Source organism: Anastrepha obliqua, chromosome 4 (assembly GCF_027943255.1).
Source record: "Anastrepha obliqua isolate idAnaObli1 chromosome 4, idAnaObli1_1.0, whole genome shotgun sequence".
Lineage (NCBI taxonomy): Eukaryota > Metazoa > Arthropoda > Insecta > Diptera > Tephritidae > Anastrepha > Anastrepha obliqua.
This window is the reverse complement of record NC_072895.1, coordinates 66,403,430-66,425,555: the sequence shown is the minus strand read 5'-3', so window position 1 is coordinate 66,425,555 and position 22,126 is coordinate 66,403,430. Positions and strand designations below refer to the sequence as shown.

The following is a 22,126-nucleotide window of genomic DNA, read 5'->3' as shown; positions in this document are numbered from 1 at the left end:
TTTGTGGTTTACGTATCGTCTAGTTGGTAATTATTAGCTTATTTGCTTCACGTTCGCGATAAACACATTAAAAACGATAACGTTCGTCATGAAGAATGTATGATACTTGTGCATACATGTATATGCGTGTATATCTAATCTAAAGTACTTATGTATGTATGTACATATGTACTTATACATACTTATTAATTAATAAAACGTGACAATGAGCTAAATTAAATGAGTAATTTTTGGAGAAAAATTGTTAACCTTATTAATGCTTTTATTCAAATTGACTCTCCGAAGATTTATCTATAGTCAGAACATAAATAAACTGTGAAGCGCTTTTAAAAATCTGTATAATATAGTACATATTAACATATGTATGTGCATTAGAGTCGATGGTATCGGTAGTATCGATAGTAGGTGTTATTTTGTGATTTATCGGTGGTTTCATCGTTATCCTGGAAATCGGGTTTAATTATAAATAACCCACGGTCAAACTTAAAGGCTAAAACCGTTGATGTGCTGATTTTTCTTAAAAAAAATTTAAATGAGATTTGATTAGCCGTAAATGCATAACTTTAATATATATTAATTTAATATATTCGATTCGATATTTATGTAATACATTCGATAGTATATAGATCAACTTTCGAAAACTATCGATGGTCTTACCTATCGACAGTCTGACAGCTCTAATGCTCATACACATATGTATACGAGTATTTGAAAAATAAAATAAAAGCAATATGATTCCAACTTTGCACGAAATTCAAAAAAGTTCATCAAATTTTCATAAACTAATTTTTTGTTGAAGGTATTTTGCATTCTTTACTTCTAGGAAAGTATAGTAAATTGAAACCCTTGGAGCCGTTTTTCGCGAATTTGTGATTTTTTTAGTTATGACTTTCTTCCAGCAAACGAGCCGTATGCATGTACATATCAATATATTATCGCGGTATGGCATACAAATTGCTGGCGTTTATTAACTTTGTTGTGAGATCGGTTTTCTATTGATTTAATAAATTTACATATTTAATTTATGAAATTCTATCTATTAAAAAATTCCTTTGGTCTCGAATGAATTGTGAAGCACTTAGAGGTGGCATGTGTAATGTTTGAGGTATTTGCGTTCGAATTTTTAAACAAATTCCATGTCATCCGTTCACACCACTCAATTGTTGATTATATTAATAAATTGTATGCAAAAGTATGAGTGCTTCACCTATCTATGGCAACTTGCTCTAATATTGCGCTGTGTTTTTGTTTTAATAATTTCTTTATTTTTCATAACGATGAAATCGTTATTTTCTAATTCAATTATACATTCCTATAACATCATAACTTCAACATTCGTCGGATGTTGTAAGCTACAATTCATTCATAAATCTAGTTGACACAATGCAGAGTCATTCGTTCTCATACTACATACATTGAATTTTTTCTTAAATAAAGTAAGCATGACAAATAATTAAATGAAAACCAAATACATACGTACATGCATACACACATAAAAAATTACCACATATATTATATTTATGCCATAAATATTCAAATTCATTCATTATTCCACACTATAGGCTCCATATTACGTACTCAACAACTTATTTCATTCCCCTCATTCCTCATTGGTTTTCATTCATTCACCAACATATTTGGTCCAATTTGTCATGTTTAGTCGCAACAATAATGTGTGTGACACGGCAATGCCAGCAATACGAATATTAATAACAACAATAGAAAAAGCAACAATAGCAAAAGTGTCAACAATTGCAGCGTACAATTATGACAGGAACCACGATCGAAACGACAAAAACACCGGCAAATCTAATAAATAGAATCTAATGGAAATGAACAACAAGTATGCAATTACTTACAAATATTATATGTATAGTAAGCATTTCATACAATCTTTTGCATTGTTGAAGAGGAATTAAATTCCGTCTATGGCATACTGAATTCATATTAAATTATTTTCACGCGATTTAATCGGTATATTTTAGATAATTTTTTCTTAGATACACTTTTTATCAATACATTTTTATTAAAAAGTCGATAAATGGATGAGTAATGTAATTTTATTCACATAACGGGTGTATATACTTTGTACGAACACAACATTTTTTAAAATTTGATTAAAAGTTTCGACTTTTTAAATGAAATTTTTGGAATTTTTCTGTGTATACAGTTTTATAGCCCATTTTAGTATAACAAAGTGCAAGTAAGTGATTAATTTTTTTTTTGTTTTTGTTCAAAAAGTTTAAAGTTTTGATTAACAATTTTGAAGTTTTGCGCTATGCCATTTTGGTTAGAGCACAAGCAGTAGAAGTGTATTTATAATTTTGCAACGTGGTGTATATGAGAAGAAACCGTGGGGATATACCACTATTATGCTCGAATAGTAATGTCTGTCCATTTGTCCGTCTGTTCGTGTGCATGAAAACTCTAGCAAAAATTAAAATATTTCAATGAAACTTGGTACACATACTCTTTGTACACGGTAGTTTGATTTTGAAAATTTGCGAAATAGGTCAATAATGCCGTATAACGCTAATTTTTCAAAGAGAGAAAAGTGATATCTCTGTTAAAAGTAGACCAAATAATGAACAAAAAAAAAAAAAAAAAAAAAAAATAGGCTTTTAAACAGCACAAATTGGTTTGGGCCAGCTTCCTCTAATTTTCATATTTGTCGTAATTGTACCGAAGAATGTACCGAATTTTCTCTTTTTTAACCGTCATTTTGAACTACCTTTAAATCGTCGTTTAGTTTGACTCGATACTTTGCATACTTCTAGAGATACGGCTCACTAGATATTATACATCTAGCGGGAAATGGCCAGAATTTTTTACTTCACTGAATACTTTAATAATTTGAAGGTCACAGCTTGCGTGATAATCATTGGCTATGCTTCTAAAGCTGTCACACAAAATACCCATATTTTCGTTGCAGATCGAGCTCCACACTGTGTTGACTCTGGAAACTACAAGTAATTGCAGCACTGTTGCACTGTAAGTAGAGATCTGTCGCAAATTAACTATCAGCCTAAAATGTGATGAACTTAAACGCAACTGAAAAATTCTAACAAAACCACAGTTCATTCAGCTTGAAATACGAGCCAGTGGTCAAAAAGTCGTATGTAGAAAGATCTCTTCGGAAACCAATTTGTCCTAATCAATGTTCGGTCGGCTTTCAAAAATATAAGACTTAATATACTATTGTATATGTATATATACAGCCATGGACAGATAAATAGCACAAATGTGAACCTTAGTTAAGTTTTTAGTACGAACTCTGTTTTGATCAAATACATTTGTTTGTTTATATTTATTACCATTATAAATCTTTTATTTATGCGAGGAATTTACCGGTTTTTTTTCGATGGAATTTTTTGCGTTCTATTGTATTTACGCTTATTGCTGTTTTGAATTGGACACAAAAATAGCATATGTTAATTTGTGCAGCGGAGAGTAAAACTTTAATATTGTTTTAGCGATTTGTAGTGTAATTTTTTGTTTCTTAAATAGAATTTTAAAGTAATTACTAAAAAAAAACATTGCACGCCGGAGGAAAGAGCTCTTATATACCTTATGAGTCAAAATGGAAAAAGCTATGCAGAAATAGCTGAAATGATGATATGCTCTCGGAAAATGGTTTATAATGCTCTTAATTTACAATAGTTAAGAAAGATTTATCCTATCTAAGCAAAAAACGGAAAGAAAACAAAAGCCGCGAAAAACTGATGTTAATGTGGATGGAGCTATAATACGCAAGAGCAAAGCAGATCCTAGTAAGTCGGCACGGCAAATAATGCATAAACCAAGAATCTGGTCTACAGCTTGTAGGAAGGCGACTTAACGAAGCCCAGCTGTTTGGCCGCATAAGCAGAAAAAAAACACTCCTCTCAAAACGACACATCAAACACCAACTTGCCTTTGCAAAAGCGCACAAAGACAAATCTATTCAGTTTTGGATAAACGTACTTTGGGCCGACGAAACCAAAATAAATAGTATGGGACCAGGTGGGAAAACTATTGTACGTCGTCCAAAAAATTAAGCGCTAAATCCTAGGTTGGGGAACTTTTTCCTGGCATGGTGTTGGGCCGATTGTTCGCGTGATTGGTAAAATGGATAGATTTCAGTATCTGGATATATTCCAGAATAAAATGGAGCCATTTGTGTTTGAGTTTTTTGCCATTAAATTGGGCATTTATGCAGGACAATGATCCAAGCATACTGCAAGGACAGTGAAGCAATGGCTCAGAAGAGAAAAAGTCAATGTACTGGATTGGCTGGCGAAGAGCCCTGATCTCAATCCAATAGAAAATTTGTGGAATGACGTTAAGGTCAAAATTGCTAACAAAAATTTAAAAAATTTTGATGATTTGTGGGCCGCAGTTGAGGAGGCTTGGTACTCTATTCCAAAGGAAAGATGCCACAAGCTTGTAGAAAGCATGGATCGACGGCTTGAAGAAGTAATCAAAAACGGTGGATATAGTACAAAATACTAATCTGGTAAAACAATATTATTACTTAAATATTTGATTTGTTTACTATTTTTACTTTTATTTGGAATTTTTTAGGATGTGCTATTTATGTGTCCAGGAAGTTTCGTGAGTTATCAACGGTGTCGTAAATTAAATCAGAACTGAAATACTTTTTGACCATTTTTTTGTTTTAAAGTGGAAGTAAATAAGTTTTTTATTTTTTATGTTGCTTTTTTCCCAATAAAAAATAATTATTTAAAAACATATTCAACTCTTTCCTTTCAAAGTTTAAGTGTGCTATTTATATGACCATGGCTGTATATATACAGGGTTGGCCATATTAAACTGACCCATTGAGTAACCCTATAACTTTTTACTGTAATTTGAAATCTAAGGTTTACGTCAACAAGCCAAAGACACTAGGCGCACTTAAGGCCAATATCCGACGGGAAATAGCCGCCATATCGGCCGAGACGCTGGCCAAAACTATGGAAAACGCCGAAAAACGGGCACATTACGCTATACGAGCTAAGGGCGACCACTTGCGCGATATCATATTCAAAAAGTGATGTAAACGAATCTCCTTGAACTAAATTAAATGTTTTTCACAATGAAACACAAAAAAATGTTTCTTTTTCCATATTTTTTTAATAATCACATGGGTCAGTTTAAGATGGCCAACCCTGTACATATCCAAATACGTGCTAAGGGCGACCACTTGCGCGATATCATATTCAAAAAGTGATGTAAACGAATCTCCTTGAACTAAATTAAATGTTTTTCACAATGAAACACAAAAAAATGTTTCTTTTTCCATATTTTTTTAATAATCACATGGGTCAGTTTAATATGGCCAACCCTGTATATATATATAATTGGCGCGTGCACCCGTTTTGGGTGTTTGGCCGAGCTCCTCCTTCTATTTGTGGCGTGCGTCTTGATGTTGTTCCACAAATGGAGGGACCATTTCAAGCCGACTCCGAACGGCAGATATTTTTATGAGGAGATTTTTTATAGCAGAAATATACTTCGTAGGTTTGCCATTGCCTGCCGAGGGGCGACCGCTATTAGAAAAATGTTTTTCTTAATTTTGGTGTTTCACCGAGATTCGAACCTATCCATTCACACCAACCCATTCGACTACGGCGGCTTTAATATACTATAGTTGTTATTAAATTCGAAGTTTTGAAGTTACATAATTGTTATTAACGTCCGTAGCGAAACCTTGGACTACCAGCGTCTGCTGTTCCTTAAAACTACGTATGTATGAATATATGAATTTGTGCAACTACTGACTTCGAGCTGCTTACTCGTAAGTTCGCGATGACTTGACTTTTGATATTTGATGTCTCAAAGAAAATTGCCTTTGTAAATTGATATAAATGACAATATTGCTAAATTGCGATAAGAGCTGGGCGTAGTTGTTCAACAGTGTGGCCAGACTAGTCTTTAGATTTAGTATTTATTTTTGTGCTCTAACCTGAGAATTTTATGTTATATAGTATGTGAAAGAGATGGTGCTCGACCTTTCACCGCTTTGTAAAATTATTCAGCAATCAGCCAAGTGCACCCTTTTTAATATGACTAGGGAAGATTTTGGCATAGAAAAAGTGATCTCATCCGGGAATATAGATTCGTTGAGGCTGTAGCTCTCACTTGCCCTAGGTACTTGGCCAGTTACTAAGGTCATAAAATGAGAGAAGAAATTTAGGATCGAGCTTGAGGATAAAATCAACTGGAGTACACCTGCTTTTGAAAGGAAACTCCAAGAGTGTACCCTGCACTGGTACACAGATGGCACAAAAACACCAGAAAGAATGGGCGTTGGGAAAAGCATCTAGCACGTGTGGGTACCAGGGCACAGAGGTAAACATGGGAGTACCCCTATGCGTTGGCTAGAGAGGCGCGGCCTCCTTACTAATAGAAGATCGAAGTGGGGAGCTAAAGCTAGAAAATGGAAGCTGTTAAAAATTATGGCGTCGAACGCTAGGCTAGGCAATATTTGAGTATAATCAAACGAAGGCAAGCTGAGAAGACTCACTGGCTTCGTCATAGGTCACGGCGGATTGCGCAGGCTCGGTATATCAACCACCGACTCCTGTTATTTCTGCGATCAATCACCGAAAACTCCAAAACACCTTCTCGAATGCGATGCCAAGCGATAAGAAGGCCTGTTCAATCCAAAGCTTATTGAGGGAACTTGACTTTTGGATTTAAGGTCGAAGTGCATACCTCCTCCACTCTTTCATTTCAGTTCATAGTTTGTAGTTATAACTTCGTGCCTTTTTTCTAGCCTTTTGTTTACTTAAAATAGTAGTTTTATAATTCTTTAATTATTAATTAATTATTATATTTCAACGTTATGGCAATTATATGCTCTAATTTTAGCTCTTTCGATACATCTGATGAAGACGGCATACGGGTCATGAAAAATGTTCATAACATTAATAACATTTTTAGATTTTGTTAGTAATTTTGTATAAGTACAAACCCGAATTAAATAAAACATAAATTGTAATAAATAATAAATAAATTGCCGGATTTTATTAAACTTCTTTTTTCATGACATCTCAAATTTTCTAACCTTTTACTTTAAGTAAATTTAGCTTCTTTCCTTTTGATAATCTGGTCGCATTGTTGACTATGAAGTCTTGGACTGAAGTATGCTACCTAATAGGCGACAACAACAACTGTGCGGCCGGTATACTGGGTTGATTGACTGACGGATGGCCTGGTATATTATGAGAAAGCGACATACGCACATACCTACATACTTGTACATAACAACTAACTAACTTGCTAACTTACGATTGTCATCCGTCGGTTGTCGGCAATTTGTTCTACTGTGTGAAGAGAACGACTCAAATTTTCCAATGCTCGAGTAGTGGTACCAATTGTTTACATTTCATTCATAGGGCGAACACAATACTACACACATTCCATTTAATTTATTATTATGTGTTGTTATTGTTTATTTTATATAACTTTTTGCTGAGCATGCTATAATACGAGTATTCAATGTGAAAATGAACTCGCAAGTGCTTGCGGTCATTTTGTTATTTAGATTAATTCGAAGAAGTATTTATATAAATTTATCAATCGGGAATAATATTGGCAACAAAGGTTTAAAGCAGAAAAAAATAAAATAAATTCTTTCTCAAAGGAAATTTCTAACGAGGAGATGAAAATCACTTGCAAAAATAATTTAATCCTTGCAATCCGATCTCTACTGTGTTTAAGCTACATACATATGTATATACCATAGAAGGTTTTAATTGTTCAAAACGAAAGTTCGTGATTTGTTTATTTAATGCGGTGAAACCACAAAATTAATCACTCCCAATTTGCTGTTGTCTCAGGTTACTAATTTTGTTTACGTTGGTGTACATTGGTTACTGTTGATGACTAGATGTATGTATGTGTACGTTAATGAACAAACCCTGTAAGAAAGTCACACTTGTGAAGATGGATTTTACTTCCAATGCTATTTGAAGTGGAATTTGGTGAGTAATGATTTTAAGAGTGTGAGATGGGGTACGGTACACTAGACAGGGCTAGTTTACTGGGGCGGCAGCCCTTGGTCGGGGAAAAAACCCGAGTCATTCCGGTAACGTAGAACCGGCTGCCCTGGGAATGTAATATTAGAGTGTGATTAGTAGTACCGCGATATTCACCAATTTTTTTATTGATCTCATAACATGAAATTGATTTTGCAAAAAAGTTCAATGGTTTTAAAAAAAATTGAGGCCAAGTTTCTTAAAATTTTGGTATCCGAGTATATACTATATTTGTTCTCTGACAATACAGGCCTTTACATTCAAAAGACAGGTATTTTTAGGGACGGTATTCCGGATGTACGTTAAGAGTTGTCGAAATGGACAATGCTCTTACTGTAACTGAGGTCTTATCTTTGTGCTTTGCCGGAAGATAAACACCTTTCATCGAGCACAAAACAAAACCTAGGCACTGGCAAACATGCAAGTTTAATTCTACTTTCCAGGTAAACCAAGTTTAAACACCAAATTTTGCAGATGAATCGAAAATTCAAAGGTTGGTGTAAAAATTTCAAGAAACTTGTTCTGTCGAGGATAGAAGCTAAGCATCTTAGTCCGTTAATTTCACGTAATGCTGACATAAACTGGACACCTAGATCGTGGGTCCTAATTTTCTTATTTTAAGTTTTTTTTTTAAAGTAAAGAATATGTGAATAAGAAAGCAACGGTTCCAGAGCTGAAACACAACATTCAGATCGAGATTGCTGAACTCAATGTGATAATGTGTGAGTGAGTGAGTCCTTGAAAATTTTAATTCTCGTATGACAGCCTATAGACGTGTTCATGGTGAACATTTCACATTTAATTACTAAGAAATTTTTTGAATTAAAATAGAGAAATCTGATAAACTAAAATTTTTACATGTTTTATTTTACATTGTTTAAAAAAAAACCATCTGCCGTTCAACTATAGGCCCCTTCATTTTCGAGACAACATAAAAACATACGAGTATATTGCTTATTTTTTTTTTAGCTGAATGAAAACTATCGATATCGATAACTATGGTTTGATAGCTGAGAATGGCAAACTGTGTTGAGTGTGTTCAGTAATGTTTGGCAAGTCATCAGGAATCGTTTAACGCCATAACAACGCTACCAAATTGTGGAAATTTATTGTACTTTGAAAAAAAAAAAAAATTAAATATGCTCGCGAAGTTCATATAGCACTGACGTCATCATCGGCTAATCATCTAAACATCGACGACATTTGGTTACAATAAGATGACGCTACTTGCCATACAGCTCACTTAACAATTGATTAATTGCAATATTCAACCTACCATTGACGCCATACAGCCAGATTTATTGAAAAAAGTAGTCAAAAATTGGACTGATAGAATGGACCATGTAGCTCGTAGACGCGGCGGTCATATGTCGGATATACCATACCATATTTCTGTTTTTTATTATCCTTTTAAGCTCTCAAGCTCTTAAAAAAACACCCTATACAAGAAATTTATTTATTTATTCGTAGGAAAAGCTCGATTAATAATTTTGCAAATGCAATCCTGTATTGAAATTGTTTTAAAGACCAGCCTATAAATTTATTTTTCTGGCTTAGATTTTCCTGCAGGTCATCTCATTGCATTCATTGTACATATGTATGTGCTATGTAGAAGTAAGTGGTTGTGCAAATCCAAATATGCTGGCGATTATTCTGCTAATAACCGTTGGCAAATTGTGGACCGAATTTCCTTCAGGAAGATTCAATAAAAAAATAATAAAGCGAGCTAGAGAAAAGGTGGGAATTTTCTTATATACTCGTATTGTATATCGCGTGCTTCATATTTTCTTACCTTGTTTGCTGATTTTTGACGGTAAATCGTAAATTTCGCGGGTAATTTAGGCGTTCACTAATTTGTCTATACTCAAATCTAATAAGCGAATTGTAGACAGAGTCGATTATTAAATTAACGGTGTCTACGATGTTAATCCGCATTTTCATAATTACGAAAGTTAATACTCGTACATACATTTTATAGCTTTTTTTGCCAACCAGACCTGGCAAGGGGCGAAATGATTTGTTGGTGGGAATACTCGAGTACACGCGTTAGAATACCTTGTGGTATTTAATTATAATTTGATTATCGAAAACGTTCGACAGGGTTTATAAGTGATTAGCATTTTACAAATTTTGCTTTGTTAAATTTTCTGAAATATATTCTTTTTTTATTTTTTTATTTCTAATATCCATCGTTTTCGCTTTCGTGTATTTTTGCTTTGGCCCCCTTTAATGTGAAACCACGTCTTTTTGTCTGTTCATAAGCAAATGCTTTCGCATATATTTGTACTTATGGATTATAGAAAACGTACTATAAAGCTAATTTAGTTTGGAAACTTTTTTGTCAGCGATTTCTATGTTATGTTCGTTATGTTAATTTTTAAAAAGTTTCAGGTTAATTCGCCTGAGACTCTCATACTTTCACAGAAACCGCAAGTCTTCATCCCATTTTTGATCTTTTGCTCTGTACCACTTGTGCATATATATGTGTGTGCATACTTATATGTTTACCAATTTAGCTGTCTTGCCGTTGGCGTATTAAGTAGGTGGTGTTTGCTTGATTTTTTTTTCCTCTCTCCTCACAACTTACTGCTGATTCCGTATAACGTGCTTTCGCTTCTTTCCGGTTGGGCGCGGCTCACTGCCAGTATGGTTCTTAACTTTTTGCGCTTTTCTCTTCCTCCATGTCTTTTTATGTAAATGCGTTTAATCTTTGGCCAAATATTTGAATTTCTTTCCGTTCTCCTCACTTATTAGAAAGTGTCAATCTTTGTGGTTACATTTATTGATTTGATTGAGCGTTTAGACATTTAAAATCTGAATGTAAAGTCAAGTTCAGTGAGGTAATAGTTTAAGTTGGAGCGATTTTGTGATTTTGCTATAAATTGTCTTAGTGATACTCTTATACAGGTGGTACAAAATTAACCACCCTATCGGAAGACGTATAATTATTGCAAACGGCGTCGTACGTCAATCATATATGACACGTGTGAACTAGTGCAAGCTAAGGAGCGGTGTTTTACGGTCCAAATAAAGATTTCCATCACTCATAATTATTTTTTTATTCAGTAAAAAAGTTATTCAAAAACAAAATTGGATGATTAATTTTGCGCCACAAAGATATAAGCACCAGGATTCGAATCTACACACTACCGAATGGTAGTCACGCACCAACCCATTCAGCTACGGCGGCCGCCTGTATAGCAGTTGCATAGCTCATTAAATTTTAGTATAATAATGTGCAAGTTTGAAGTGGCTCAAAAATCGCGTTTTTTTATTTTTTTTTTGTGCTTGTTTTTTTTTTTAGTTGTTGGTGGGTTTGTGTATTTTCCCAAAACAAGCAAAATTATCAATCATCAACGAGAACTTTTAAGCAATGCAAACACTTAATAATACAAAAATTCAATGGGCTATAACGCTAAATTATGAATAAAAAGTATGCAATTTTGATGGAAATTAGATAAATGTTTACAAATTTTGCACAAAGTTTGGAACTTGAGTTTGTGTGTTATGGAATGAAATATATTTTTATAAAAAACAACAATAATTAAAATTAATTAAAAAAATTATTTAGACAAAACTTATCAATATATGGGGACCTTATCATTATGTCATTACTCTTTGGTTATTCCGTATTTCCGTCGAGCATTTACAGTAGTTTACGTTTAAATACAGTTAAATTTTTCACTTAATGACCAAAATTGAATTTTGCATCGAACCGTGTCAACTCATTTTCAGAACAGAATTAGCAGAAAATGTTATGTTAACAGTGATACTCGTATGACAAATGTAAATACAATATGAATTATCTTTTTGAGAATCTCGCACGGGTCACGTTAATTTTACTGTTAATATTCCAGGGCGGAAGAAAAAGATGTGTAATCAGAAAATTAAAATGGTGGCCTAATTCAAATTCTATTCGAGTTGCTTTAAAGCCTAAACTGAGAAGAGATAAAACGAGGCCACCCACCTTTTGCCTGCAGTAGCGAAATATCTCCCATAAAAATCGCGCTTGGCGACTTCAACGTCAGGGTGGGCAAGGAGGGAATTTTTGGTCCCACAGTCGGCAAATTCAGCCTGCACAACGAAACATCCGGTAACGGACAGAGGCTGATCGACTTCGCCGGGGCCCGAAACACGGTAGTCTGTAGCACCAGATTCCAGCATAAAAAGCACCAAGTTACCTGGCTATCCCCTGATCGAAACCAGATCGATCATGTTGTGATAGATGGAAGACACGCTTCTAGTGTATTAGATATACGTACGATCCGAGGACCCAAGATGACGTTGCTCAACACCAGCAGCGCCGTCAAAATTGGGAAGGACCTCTCCGAGCCGTTTGATAACAAAAGAGGTTTCAAACAGGGTGACTCACTGTCGTGTGACTTCTTTAAATGATGTTGAAGAGCATCGTAAGAGCCGCAAAACTTAATCGCTCAGGCACAATATTTTATAAGAGCGTACAATTGTTGGCGTATGCCGATGATATCGATATCATCGGCCTTAACAACCGCGCTGTTAGTTCTGCCTTCTCCAAACTGGATAAAGAGGCTAAGTGAATGGGTCTGGTGGTGAACGAGGACAAAACGAAGTACCTCCTGTCTTCAAACAAACAGTCGGCGCACTCGCGTATCGGCACTCACGTCACTGTTGACAGTTATAATTTCGAGGTTGTAAAAGACTTCGTTTATTTAGGAACCAGCATTAACACCGATAACAATGTCAGCTTCGAAATGCAACGTAGAATCTCTCTTGCCAACAAGTGCTACCTTGGACTAAGTAGGCAACTGAGCAGTAAAGTCCTCTTTCGACGAACAAAACTAAAACTCTACAAGGCTCTCATCATGCCCGTCCTAACGTATGGCGCAGAAGCTTGGACGATGACAACATCCGATGAAGCGACGCTTGGAGTGTTTAAGAGAAAGATTCTGCGTAAGATTTTTGGACCTTTGCACTTTGACAACGGTGAATATCGCAGACGATGAAACGATGAGCTGTATGAGCTTTACGACGACATAGACATAGCGCAGCGAATAAAGATCCAGCGGCTACGTTGGCTGGGTCATGTCGTCCGAATGGATACAAACGCTCCGGCTTTGAAAGTATTCGATCCGGTAGCAGAGGAAGAGGAAGGCCTCCTCTGCGTTGGAAAGTTCAGGTGGAGAAGGACTTGGTTTCACTTGCTGTGTTCAATTGGCGCCGGTTAGCACGAGAAAGAAACGACTGGCGCGCTTTGTTAAACTCGGCCAAAATCGCGAAAGCGGTTATCGCGCCAATTAAGAAGAAGAAGCGAAATCAATTCGATCTTGAAAGAAAATAATTCCGTATCTTTATGCCAAGCCACGTTTGATTAAATAAACAGTGTAAACTCAGTCTTTAAGAAAAAAAAAATACAGGTAACTTCGCCATGATTCAAAACATGGTAGCACACGAATGACCATAGAACCTAACATAGACTGAGATTAACAGGTCAGGTTCGAATCTGTTGAAATTTTAAATAGTTCGAAACATCAAATAGCCAATGGTAAAATGACCATCCAACTCTCGTTGGAACACTTGAGTAACAATTACGCCAGGGACAAATTATATAAAATAGGCTAGCACTTTCAGACTCTGATGTATAAATTGTAATAGTGGTTTGTATTTTTTGTATATTCGTTTGTATGAAAGGTCGAAAATTGTAATCAAATGTGCGTTTCTTTCTCTTCATATCTGCGATACTTTACTCTGCTTCACAATTTTTTGACTTCTAATGATCATCTTATTGTTTGTGAAAATGAGGCATGCAAGTAAATGGTGCTTTAGAGGTGAGGTATTGGAACAATAATATTACACTTTAATTTTATATCGAAGAGTGTTTTTTGTTTTTGTTTTCGTTTTTATTCATTTTGTTTTTAAGAAATGTAGTTTTATGTAAACAATGACCTTGCCGTTTTTTAATTAGAGGAGTGTAGAGCCCACTTCGCACCTCCACTACAGTCTGATACAACAGCCGCTGCTTGCCTGGGACTGCTTATTTGTTATAGAGGTCCTTCATCATCCGCAATTTGAGACCCGTCCGGTAGCCTGCAGCTTGGCTTCCATAGAAAATATTTCCCACGACAGTCTGTTCTACGTTCCAGGAATGACCCGGATTTATATCCGGCCAAGGATTGCCCCTCCAGCAGCACTCTTCATACAACTCCAAACATCCACTCAACCGCCTGATCTCAATATAATCGAGATCCATGTTTGGAAGCAATTGTTCAGAGAAATAGATTTTTGAAGCACAAACGAACTGAAAGAAGCTCTGAAATCCAAATAGTACAATATTTCACCTGACATATGTAAAAAACTTGGTAGAATCTATGTACGAGTAAAAGACGTTTAAATGAGGCAATAAAGGACAAAGGATCAAATACGGATCAAACAGTTTTGTAAAATATTTCAATTTTGTACGATTATTCGTTTGGACAAGGATTCTATCGTTTTGTTTATTTTATTTCCAGTAGGAGAATGATGAATATAAATATAATTTATTATATTAAAATAAATGAAGTAAACTCTAAATAAATGATATATATAATTTTTGCGAATATTAATTAAATTGCAGTTCCGAAATTCTGTTTTAAAGTGTAACAATGAGTTTGTTTGATTAAGCGTTTGAGCCACTCTATTTGCAAAACATTCATATGTCTACGTACTATAGTGTACAACTGCTTAATATCATGGAATTATCTTACAAATAACTGCTGACTTAAAATAACAAATTAACTGTCTTCCACGTGTTATCAATAATGAATCTAGAACGTTCAGGCTCACTATATTGCAAATATTAGCGTACATTTGTATACAGACAATCATACATATTGCGCAAAAACTAATAACAATACCAATTGTTTCATCGACTCCCCAAGTGTATCGGTGCTTCGGGTAATGACTTAGATAATAGTGAAATTCAAAGTGTAATAGATATGTGAGTGTGTGAACCTCTTTACCCCGTGCCCTGGACGCTGAGTGTGCATTGGAGGAAATAACAACTTGTTGCCTGTCTATTGGTGAAAATACATACGTATACCCAAGTCCATGGATAAGTATACCTATGCACATAATAGTAGACAGTCTATAAATAAAGAACACTTCCACTTAAACACTTATACACATATCGGCAACCCCTAACCACCCACTAGACATACCACCTGTCTTGGGAGCATTAAAAAACAAAAGCGAAATAATTATGGAAGCTGCAGCTGGTGCTTTTGTTAAGTGGAAGCAGAAGACCGAACGACGAATAGGCAGGGAGGAAGTGATCAATGGGCAGTCAAATACAATGTTTCAATGTGCATATGACTGAATGTGCACTGAATACATGCGAGTATAGTGTATGTATGTATGTATGTACATATGTGTGATATTGAATATTTGCCAGATATAATAAACTATTTGCCGTTTAGACTTTCCATATGTGTTATGTGTGTGCATCCTTCTCTATGTCGTATGTATGGATGTGTGTATGTTCGCCTTTAAAATAGCGTGTCTTGTTTTATTTCCTAAACTGCAAATGAGCGTCGAGGTCACAATAGTTGAACTTCATTTATTTAATATATTCGAAGTGCGTGCGTCAGTCGTCGCAACATAAGCAAAGCCGTAAAAAGCATTATATAACAACGAAAAATCTATCATGTAAGTTAAGGGAAATGTTCTCAATAGAAATTAGAATAACATTTCGGGTTATTTACAAGATCTTGATCTTCTTCATCCACATTGTGAATTGCGTCGGATACCTTGGATTTAATAGGGCAGAGTGTGAGGGAGAAACTTCGGAGAGATACTCGTAGCACTTTACTTTTGAGCAAAAGTTAATATTTCCTTTGCCGAACGCCATTATGGAACATTTATTACCATATGAGATCAATACGAGATCCGTTGAATTTTTGTAGAGTTTTAAAATACAAAAGTTACCATTGCCATTTCCAGGGGAGTTCTAGAGCCTATGAAATACCGAGACTCGGCACTAAACTTCCTAACGGGTACATAGACAATATATTTACAGGTAACATGTCAGCAAATAATTTTTGAGAAATTTGTAAGAATAGCGAATAGCTTCTACAGAAGCTGTATAAATGAAGAAGAGAAAGAGACGATCCTTCACCTTCTGTGGCCCAGAAGGTCCTGATCTATTGAGACGAAGATTATTTACTTTAAGTAGACAATTGCTTAATGAGTTGAAAGATCTCAACACTGTGGAAATCGGCGATTTTCTAAAATTTTTTGAACAATTCACGTTGGTTTTAAAAGTAATCAGGGCAAATTCCTCATGTGGCATCACAATGGGCTGTGAGCCTGCGTGTGTCCCATAATGACCAACGGCTCCAACCTAATCTAACTCAGAAATTCCGCAAAAGTGTAGATAGGGTAATATAATTTTGTGACATCCTTTTCTTATTCCTTATGCTATTCGAAATCTGAAATCAAACGGCTATGAAATGATCACTCAGTTCATTTTCCACACATTGCTTCATTTCTTATGGTAGGGTAGAGTCCTTGAGGTGATAAATAGAAATATCGCGTGAACTACGCGTTGGCGACGGCAAATATCACAGACTATTGAGCGAAGAATTGTATGAGTTTTATGGGGACATAGACATAGGATACCAACGCTCCATCTCTAAAAGTATTCCGTATGGTACTTGCTGCTGAAAATTAAGTGTAAAAGGATTTGGCTTCACTAGAAGTGTCATAATAGGTACCAATTACTACAAGGAAGGACCTACCAGGAAGAAGAAGATTTCCCCAGATTATATGTGGGTTGTTTTTTAGTCTTTGCATGTATGCACATCTTATTTTCTTCGGAAGCACATACGGTGTTTTTTAGAAATGGTCTTTGCAGAAATGGTTCGATTTTTGGTAAAATTACATACATACATATAATATCGAGAAGAGCCAAGCTTAAATGCAATGCATTCAGAATAAATTTTTCAGTGCTGTTTTGATTTGGGGTTGATTTGGGATGCATTTTATGAATGAATAAATGCCTAACTGCAAACTTGAACTCAAGTTTAGCTGGAAAGTTGAGGAAAGCTTGCACTGAAAAATTGGCCCCTACATTTTTTACCTATCTACCCGCCTGAATGAATTATATTATATTATAAGCACTCGACATGGGATTATTTTGCCTAAGATGGAAGAAAATTTAATAAATTAATTTCACAGTTTAATATTCTTTTTATAATCTTCCTGACTCTTCTTCCATGTTCCTTTCAACTACGAGCAGAAAGAAAGTTCAGCGCATAGAGCAACGGAAATAGTGCCTTTTTACACCGCCTGCTGGCGCAGAAAAAAGGTAGACATCACCTTTGCTTTCTCATCGACACTTGAACGCTTAATAGCTTTTGCTTTGTCATAAATTCAAAAAAAAACAAAAAAAAATTAAAGGAAGCTAACAATATCCAAGATAGTTTTCAGCGCATCTGCAAACAATCTAAAAATGGCAATTGGCACATTCAACTTGACGCCCACTAAAGATCGCGTAGTTGCACAAGCTTAGCTTAACTAAAGGGTGACCAAATAAGAATGATAGAAAGAAAATGTAAATACAACTGCAATGGTGCGAGATATCAACTTACTTTATTATGAAGCTACAATACTTAATTATTTTGGCATAGGAGCTCATTCAATTGATGTCAATCTGTGATGTCAGCTTAGCAATGTCTTCTGGAGTGAAACTAAGTGGCGAATTCAGATAAGTTTTTGGCTTGGCGAAACTGCACAGAAAATAATCGAAAGGTCTCAAATCTCATGTTCTCATCGGTCAGATGATAAAGCTTCAAGAAGTTGTCAAATCGATCGTAGCATCAGTGGTATAAAGTTTGAGCCTGAATTTCGACGTCTCTTAATTATTTCCAAAGATTTGTAGAGCATCAAGAGAAGCATGTTGAAATGGCTATATTCTTATTGAAAAAACTATCAAAGCTATTTGGTCACCCGTTACATGTGTGCACTTACCACTCACCTAAACACCTACATAAAAACGTTTATTTGTTTTTGTATTAGTAAGTTTTGTGTCTGCCGCCCTTTGGCAAATTATGTGTGCGAAAAATACTTATGTACAGTTTGCGTGCAGCCAATTAGAAACGCGATATTTAGTTTGAACAGTTTTGATTGCTTTATGTTTTTTTTTTCTTTTTAAGTTTCATTATTTTTTTTATAATAATTGAGATCATTCTTCAACAAACATTATATTATTAAAATTCGAGAAAATTTAAAATTTTCAAAATTTCATTATAATTTTAAATAATAAAAAAAAAATTAATTTGGGTGTGCACTTTCATAGCCCATTAATTTTAGTATTATGAAGGGCAATTTGTACTGGCTCGAAATTTTCGTTGATTTTTGATAATTTTTTCCCCTTTTTCCAGGCGGCGTTGCGCATTTTCTCCATATAACGAATGCATGTAATTTTTCTTTATATAGACTAATATTCCTTTGTACGTACTTACATTTTTTTTAGAAGTATGGTATTTTTGAATATTTGTCGATTTTTTATAAGTTTTGTGTAAAGTTAGACACTTTTTTTATACGATATTTGTTGTAAAATGAATTATATTTATTTATTTTTAATTAGTAGCCAAAACTGGTCAGAATATTAAGTTTCTAATTAGATGCACACATATATGTATATGCATACGAGGTGTGTCTATTAAAGAACGATACCGACACCGTAAAAAGATTTTATTTCGGCTTATTACATACATACATATTTTATTTATTATCACCTTCAATATTCGCATTTCCTCTATCCCAACGAAGTTTCCATTTTCGAAAATTTCCAGCCATGCAAGCGAAAGGCGCCGCATTCGAAAGAGAATACTTCACGTTAAACAGCTCGCAAACGCCAGTCTCGTTATGTAATAGCCACACCTCGTATGCACTTATGTATGTAAATATATATGCACGTATGTATGTACATATATTATATATGTATGTATGTGTGCCCATGACTTCCTTATTTGGCTCAACTTAAAAATCTTAAGTTTTCACAACGGCAGATGCAATAGTTCCTAAAGGCATTATTACAAAGTTAATTGGCACATTTTAGGCGATGAATGGAAATTGTCATTGCCATTCTCATTTAATAATGCACCTATTGGAAACGTACTTGGCGTCTTAACAACCAAGCACTCGCACATAAATGCGCATTACATTTTGTTTTTTATTGATTTCCGCAAACATTGGCGGTAAGTGCTGAAACGTTGTATTGATTAGATCGTCAGCTTGGTTTTCATGAGTTCATTCTTTTTTACTCTTCTGCCTGTCATTTACTTGCTTTTATTGAAAATGACGTTGGCGGCAATTTCAAGTTTTTTTATTTAGTTTTTTTATTTTTCCTTCCTTTGCTATTACTAGTGCATACCCGTACATTCATACTTTTCCACGCGGTCGCCTTATTTCAAGCTCAAGAATAATTCGCTTTTTTATGCGGACATATAAATGATTTAGTAAATATTGCTGCAGGGCGTCTTTCAAAAATATTATAAAATATTTCATATTAAAATATTCTTCCAATCTTTAAAAGATACATATGTACCTACTACACCTCTGTTCACAATAATAGCGGCGGGACACATTGCAGAGTTTTGACTATTTTAAATTTTTTATAAAAATGTAATTCAACTGCAAAAAAAACTACAAAGTTTCAACTTTGTAAAAAATTAAGAAAAAAACGAATTTCATCAAAATTGGAATCTTTTTATTTCGAATTTGTAAAACAATTCTGCAAGTAGCATGAAATTTTATAGATCATTGAATTATGGTATTATAAAGTGCATGTTTGAATTGATTTTTAAATTTTTTTTGTTGGTATTCGTTAGGAACCAACGCGAAATTTAAGCGACTTTAAACGGACACAATTTTAGACAAAAATTTAATGGTCCACAAAGTTTGAAACTTTGAGTTAAATATGGCTTTTGTTGTAGTAGGAACCACATTTTTATAAAAATAAAAACGAAAGAAAAATAAATAAATACTCAAAACTTCGAAATATGCGGCGTTGCTATTATTTAAATTATATACATACACACATTTCGTTCATTATTTCATAATTGCTTAGCATTGGCCAGAAACGCGAACCGGTTCCTATCCACAATCATTGCGAATTCCCGGTTCAAAGTTGCTGGTTCTAGTTTAACGTGTGCTCAATTCATTCTTAAATTAAGCTCAATAGAAATAAATTTATAATTTACCATATGTTTAACAAATTGTTTTAATTATTTCCTTCCTTTCTATTACACTATATATAGGCGAATAAGAATGCTACTGTATCCATGTCTGCAACCGCCGATCGCGTGCCACCCATCGGTAACTACCAGTGGCCTGCCGATCAAACACCTGGCGTCATGGGGCTCAAGAATCACGGCAATACATGTTTTATGAACGCAGTGCTGCAGTGTCTCAGTCACACTGACATACTGGCGGAATATTTTGTTTTGGATCAGTATAAGGTGAGTGTAAATTTAATATGGTGAACTAGAAAACTCGCTACACTCAGCAGCAAAGAAAGCTTAAGTTCTCAATAGTCGTAAAAATAATGCAGCTATATCGTGTTTTACTTAAGCTTATATTTTATTAATAGTTCATTAGCATTATATGAATTTTTTATTATAAAGCTGGTGGAATTCCATTTAAAAAAATAGAATTCACTTATGAGTAAGAGCTAAGAGCGGTTGCTTATAAACAATTCACAGTTAGTATAATATTTAAAAAATCCTTCGATCGCTTAAAATTCGCCAAATCGTTTTCATAACGTTTAATTATGAAAATGATGTAACTCCATTTGTGACCCAGTCAGAATATATAAGTAGTACATAGGCCATGCTAGAAGTTGTCGAATTGGTGTAAAAATTTAAGGAAAGAGTTTTTAGATTTCATTGCCATTTTATTTAAACTTTTTTCATTTATTAATATTGTTGTAGTATAACTAAAAAATATTCAAAATTGTCGCATTTTACTTTTATACGCTCTTAAACGGTCCGACCGTTGTACAGGGTCCGGCACTCGAAGTGTAACCACTTAAAAAGGCCATAAATTTAGTTTGGAAAATTACTTTTATTCAAATCAAAGTAAAAAATGTGTGAAAATAATACAAAGTTAAGAATCAACTCACTTTTGCTCGATATGACTCCATTTTGCCTTGAATATTTCCTTGAGACGGTCCAAGCTGGCTGAATGTGACTTGCAAAGAGAATAATCCATCGAATTCGCGTCTGGTGGATTTGAGAGCCATTGTGTGGACGTTATGAAGTTCGGAACGTTGTTTTTGAGTCATTCTTGGTTCACTCGAGCTTTGTGAGACCGTGCCGAGTACGTCCATAGTCTGCCACCGAAATGTTTGTCTGCCCACGGCTTCAAAGCAACATCCAGAATACTTTCCCAATAATATTTCGCATTTATCTTGACGCCAGGCTCGATTAAAACAATTGGAGAGCGCTAATCTGCGGTTACAGCGGCCAAAACTATTACCTGTGGTGGGTGCTGCCTTGTAGGGGCCAATCGATGAATCAAATTCTCGTATGAAACAATCGCTCAAATAAGCCGGCCCCTTTTAGGAGTTTGCGAATTGCTCAATTTGAAAAATTTTCTCGTGAGAAAACACAATGTTCGGAAATTGATCGCTTTTGGCCAAGCGAAGCAACTCCTTCGCTCTTCAAGTCTGACTTGTTGCTGCTTTGGTGTGAGATCATACGCCTTTTGGGTCTTGTAAGGCTTCACTTTGAGATCATTTTTCAGTATGCGGCGGATGCTACGCTCAGACATTTTCAGTTCCTTCGATATTTGATTGGCACTTCGTCGGAGATTTCTTTCAAGTCGCTTCTTCACTTTTTGAATCATTTCACGTGACGTTACAGTTTTTGATGACCACCTCCATTACGTTTCGTGATGCTACCAGTATCATTCTAAAAAGTAATGGTGCGATAAACAAAAATTGTATTTACTTTAAGAAGCTCGAGCTCACGAACAATTGCTGGTTGTAATTTTCCAGCCAAATATAATGAAGTCACACTATCACGTTTGAAATCCATTACTGATTTTCTTTTATCGAGTTTACTATCGGCTAAATGCTTTCGCGC

General features: G+C 34.9%; 1 protein-coding gene across 1 annotated transcript in view; it reads left to right on the top strand.

Annotated features, from left to right (window-relative positions):
- LOC129243709 (ubiquitin carboxyl-terminal hydrolase 31) overlaps positions 1-22,126 on the top strand; it is a 67,941-nt gene that overhangs the window by 34,274 nt on the left and 11,541 nt on the right. Inside the window, exon 2 of the mRNA XM_054880929.1 lies at positions 20,300-20,500. Within this exon, the coding sequence (XP_054736904.1) occupies positions 20,300-20,500 (201 nt within the window). The remainder of the gene's footprint in view (positions 1-20,299; positions 20,501-22,126) is intronic.